The sequence below is a fragment of the Brachionichthys hirsutus genome, chromosome 18, assembly GCF_040956055.1.
Source record: "Brachionichthys hirsutus isolate HB-005 chromosome 18, CSIRO-AGI_Bhir_v1, whole genome shotgun sequence".
NCBI classification, from domain to species: domain Eukaryota; kingdom Metazoa; phylum Chordata; class Actinopteri; order Lophiiformes; family Brachionichthyidae; genus Brachionichthys; species Brachionichthys hirsutus.
Window position 1 is genome coordinate 2,775,434 of NC_090914.1, and position 5,161 is coordinate 2,780,594.

At 43.7% G+C, this 5,161-nt stretch overlaps 1 protein-coding gene across 1 annotated transcript; it reads right to left on the minus strand.

The window, feature by feature from the left end:
• Positions 1 to 905: 905 nt before the first annotated feature.
• Positions 906 to 4,942, minus strand: LOC137907308 (protein tyrosine phosphatase type IVA 2-like). The gene is made up of 8 exons (XM_068751623.1): positions 4,880 to 4,942; positions 4,195 to 4,335; positions 3,988 to 4,111; positions 3,286 to 3,868; positions 3,120 to 3,212; positions 2,905 to 3,035; positions 2,319 to 2,393; positions 906 to 2,231 (listed from the first exon to the last, which is right to left on the minus strand). The coding sequence occupies exons 4-8, from the start codon at positions 3,379 to 3,381 to the stop codon at positions 2,120 to 2,122; spliced, it is 507 nt and encodes a 168-aa protein (XP_068607724.1). The 5' UTR covers positions 3,382 to 3,868; positions 3,988 to 4,111; positions 4,195 to 4,335; positions 4,880 to 4,942; the 3' UTR covers positions 906 to 2,119.
• Between the last annotated feature and the right edge of the window lie 219 nt (positions 4,943 to 5,161).

The following is a 5,161-nucleotide window of genomic DNA, read 5'->3' on the forward strand; positions in this document are numbered from 1 at the left end:
TTCTTCTTCTTCTTCTCTCTGCGCGCTCTGCCAGACATCCAGACTAAATATCTGGCTCCTCTCCTCTCCTCGCCTCTTTCCCCTCCCAATCCCTCCCTCTTCCTTCCTCTCTCTCTCTCTCTCTCTCCTCTCTCTCTCTCTCTCCCTCTCTCCCTCTCTCTCTCTCTCTCTCTCTCAGGAAACAGTTGCATGTGACAAACAGGGAGGCATCAGTTGTCTTCTCAATCATCATCATAGTTTCACTGATTTCATCCTTTCTGTCATCAGCAGGCGCTCCTCCGGTTTGCGCTGCGGGGGGGGGGGGGGGGGGGGGGGGGTCATCGTCCCGCCCCCGGCCTCCTCCTCTTCCTCCTCCTAGGTGAAGTTGCCCATACGTTTGGTACAATAGTTGGTGAAACAGTTACTGAACAATCTATAGTATTTTCCGTGGATGTTAAATCGTGTCTAGAGTGAGCGCGCCCCCTGCCGGCTGTGTGGAGAACAACAGTGTTCTATACATATATTGCAAATGTTTCCCCAACTATAACAGTAAATACTACTTTTACTGACTACCGCACTTTAAATATGATTAATGACAAGTGTGTACTAACCTGAGAACACAATACCGAGCCATGCAGGCGCCTGCAGCTTCTCACGGTGTTCCTCGGCATGTTTATCCCAATGTTTCTGGGAAAAGCCTTCAGGACGGGTCAGCTCTGATGAGGAATGGGTCTCACCATCTAACAGGATGACCATTATCGATGTAATCAATGCTGAACAAGGACAAACTGTTGTTGTTTTGGTATTAGTTTATTTCGCTCTTTTTTATGATTTATTAATTTATTCATCTTCCAAACCTCACGTTGGATGGTTGCCGTGTTACGGCTGCAGCCCTTTACACTTAAACACATTAAAATACAAACACATTCTGCGACACTTTTATTGTCTGAGGAGACTGGTGGATATTCTCTTTTTTTTTAAGCAGACATACATTTCACAAAGAAATACATCAATAATCAATACATAAAATAGATTCAAAACAACAAAAAGCAGCAGGAAATAAAATGAAGAATGAGACAAACACAGCAGCCGACCAGGCGAGGACAGAGCTGGGGACGGACGGGAGACGTGGACGCTGAGGTTTCAGCAGCAGGAACACGACATTCAGCAGATTGTCCCGTTAGCAGATTGAACATGCAGAATTATTATTTACCGCTAATTAATTCAATGGAAGGAAAGCTAATCAGTTAGCACACTTAGAAAAAACAACTTTATCTGAAGTTTATGGGCGGTGCTTAGAACTGTACGGTCGTAGCGGGAGCTGCAGTCGCTAAGGATACATTTAGCATTTCATTCATCGTTAGTTATAATTGTGCTACTTCCTAATAATTAGCCTCAATCCCGGGGAAATCGGGTCATTTTATTTATGCTCGCTACGTTTACCAGGACAATCTACCAAAGTGAAGTGTTCATTATGAATACATTCGCCGACTGATCTATTACGTTGACTCTCTTCTTTGTGACACAAACGAAGGGCAAACATTCACAGTCAACACAGATTCGGTCAATTGATTTCTGATCCAGTTAGGCTGAACCACTGTCTGGGCTGACGAACAATATACCAGAAAGCACATACTAGTAATAGTCAACTATTTATTCAGCACGCGTTACATAGTGCTTTTAGAACAAACATTGATGACATTTTTAGAATTAATCAAATGTCCGACAGATCCCGAAGTTAGAACTGGGATCAAGTCTTTTACTTTAAGAACATCTCAACAACACCGACAGAACAAGCGTTTAGAATTTCACTTCTGACTTCACAGTGATTTTTTTTGATTTTTTTTTGCTGACAGAAAACATTAATTCTAGACAGTGTGGTTAACTTTTAGATTTGCTCAAGTGAGGTTACAGACCAAGGAGCAGAAAAAAAAAAAAGCCTTTCAGAACTCCAATTTGAAAGAGTTCATCTGTAAGTCTGTGTCTGAAGATGTTCTGGACCTTGATGTGAGGTCTTTAAATATTTGGATGACACATTAAATGCTTTCAAAAATCACTTTAATGTAACTAATTAATTCCCCCCAAGCATGTCGACTTCCTGGTGTGAGGCTGTAGTGAGGATGCGTGGGCCTGCAGATGCCTACTGTACACAGCAAATCTGCCCGTTGGAGTCTTTGGAGCGCAGACACAGTTTAGCTTTGTAGTTTTCCAGGTACAGCAGCTGCTTGGAGTTGAACGCTCCACGACGCTTCCTGACACGAAACAGACATCGATGGCAGGTAAGAGCGACGACATTAAACACGGCGAATGAAACGACAGAGCAGCTGTTGGTTACTCACAGTCTGATGAAGTGCACAGCGTCTTCATATGCCATCCCACACTCAATGAGAGCCAGGGCCACCAACACAGGAGCCCTGAGGACGAGCACCAGAGACATACATAATACAATCAATGTGCAAACATCTGATTGGGCGACAGCCTTGTAAACATTTAATTCAAAGCTGAGCGCCAGGATGAAATCTTTATCAATTAGCTTTGGGCCCCTAAAAAAATCCAGTAACACACTGCTCGATGTTGTGCAACTGACAATAAACTCCACGTTTCTGCATCTAAGCCCCTGAAATATAGGAACGAGCGCAGACCTCCACCAAGCAGCTCATTCCCCTGGTAATTTAATTTACACCGTCCACGTGGTGATCTGGATCATCATCAAACGGTCCTCAATTGTTCTTGGTGTCTTTATACACCAACCATGAAAAGTGAAAATACACATCGGAGTTGATTTTTAAATCCATAAATGGAGTTTTCAATGTTAAACGGATTGGTTTCATCAAGATCTATCCAGCAGCTACTAACAAACAAACGTAACCTTCTTGATGATGAATAAACCTAAATATTTAGACCCCATGACGGGCGCACACGCACCGTCCCAGTCCTGCCACACAGTGCACGGCCACACAGCTGCCAGGCTTATCTCTGAACTTTGTCTGCAGGAGGCTCAGCCAATCATCAACCACCTGGTCTGGGGGGGCGGAGCCATCATCAAATGGCCAATCCTAGAAGAGACGACTTATCCGATCTCATCTTATGTTTACAGACTTCCTTATTTGGCTCATCTTCTGTGTATCCAGGCGACTTACCAGGACTTGTATGCCCTCTTGCTCCACTGGCGTCTTGTCATACGTCGCAGCACAGACTCTCACCAGGGTGTTCACCCCATACGCCTTCAGATCCTGCACACAAAGACACAACACTGTGGATTCTTCTACAAATAAGCTATAACTGAGTTTTTGGAATGTGTGTTACCTCTATAAACCTCCCCAGTTGTGCGTCGGTGGGGTTGTGTGTAATGAGGAATCTCAGACAGCCGTACGTGATCTCCACCGGAGCCGGTCGGTTCATTATTGGATTCACAGAGATTTGTTAATTTGGAAAAAGAATATGACAATTACTGTGCTTCAAAGAACGGTTACAGTGTTCTTTGGTTTAAAAATAATAATAATTTAATTCTTAAATAAAGAATAAATTAGATTTCTTTGACTGGAGAAACTAAATTTAATTATTTTTGGCAATGACTTAAAAATAATGGTTTGCTTAAAAATTCTGAATGAAAATCCGAAAAGTGGGATCAAAGAGACCAGAGGGGCCACGCCCTAAATCCAGTAGAGGAAAAAAAAGATGAAGACAGACAAATGTCCTGCTCTCCCTTTCTTTCAAATCTATCAGCCCATTCAGAGAAGACTTGTACAAATCGCAGTCAAGGAAGAAAGGAAAATCAGAAGCGAAGGAGAGCTGCGCGGGAACTCCCAAAATAAAAGCCTCCCCAGAACAGCAGACCGGCTGAAGGTCGGCTTCTCTTCATACGGGTTCACAGGATGGCGGCGACGACCTATGGAGAGATGATCAATGAATGTACTTTCCCATAGTGACTCTTGTGTAACTAACTCGCATACTTTCGGCCCAGTATTTGTGTCACTAATCCAACCCGTAGACGGAGAGACTACACACCTGTGTGCGAGCGGCCGTGCGTGCGCCTCGCTGGTGTCTCCGGTTCACTTGTCCACAATGAGCAGCAGGTGCTGGGCTTGGCAAAACTCCCCTCCGAGCCTCGCCAACGCCATACGTGAGCGGCCTGAGAGCGGCGGCGTGGAACGTGCGGTGAAAGATCCGCACTGCATTCGGAGTTCTTAATCGGATTACATGTAACGCACTTACTGCGATGAGAGCCGAGGAGATGGTTCATTGAGCGGACACAGGAGAATGTGACGGCTCCGGGATGTGGACACACCATTGATGATGATGCTTCTTTTCTGGTGTCCTGGCTGACAGCGGCCCGCTAGCTGGTTGCTAACCTTGCTGCGTGTATAGGGAAGGATATTTATTAGCATCTGCGTTAGCTTAGCTGCGTCTGTGGCGTTTATTACGACAGTAGTAAACAACAGCTAGCAGTAGCCCGACATTGCGTGCTGCTGGATCATTATTTAGAGAACTAAGTGCTTTAAAAACTATTTAAATACATGTTAAGCAAAAAGTTAGCTACGTTAAGAACCCGCTTGGTTGTTATGCTAGCTAAAACGATGTCCTAAAATTACCTAAGAGCCAACAAGCTAAACGCATTAATTAGTGTGTATAAATACACGCAACCTACTCAAGACAGCTAATTTACAAACTACCTCACTGAACTAACTAAAGAGTCATCTGTGATAAGATACTTTGAAAGCCAGCCAGGGCATGTGAAATCAGGTCAACAACAACAACAACAACCTACCCAGAGTAAACAACAAGCTAACATTTTCAGGCTCGAACGTTCGCCGGTTTTCAGTAGCATTTAAACGGGAACACAGGGCGGCATTAGCTGGATAATAGCGACAGTGAACATTAGGCTGACAAAGCTACTTACACAACGCGGTAGTTTCGCGAAAAATCCTCACACCTTTAATGACAAAGAGGGCGCGATAAAAACATGTCGACGGGAAACGTAGCCACATTTAGTATCATCGTTTCCGGTTTCCGGGTTTCAAAATAAAAATTGACACGAGTTATTTTTTGCATTGTTGCGAATTTTTATTTTATTTTTTATTTGGTTTTTATTACGCTTTCAGCGGGAGTTCATATTTAAATAGTTGCCTGTTTAAAACTTGTATTTTCTTCCTTTTCCAGAATAATTAGCAATGCTAACTAT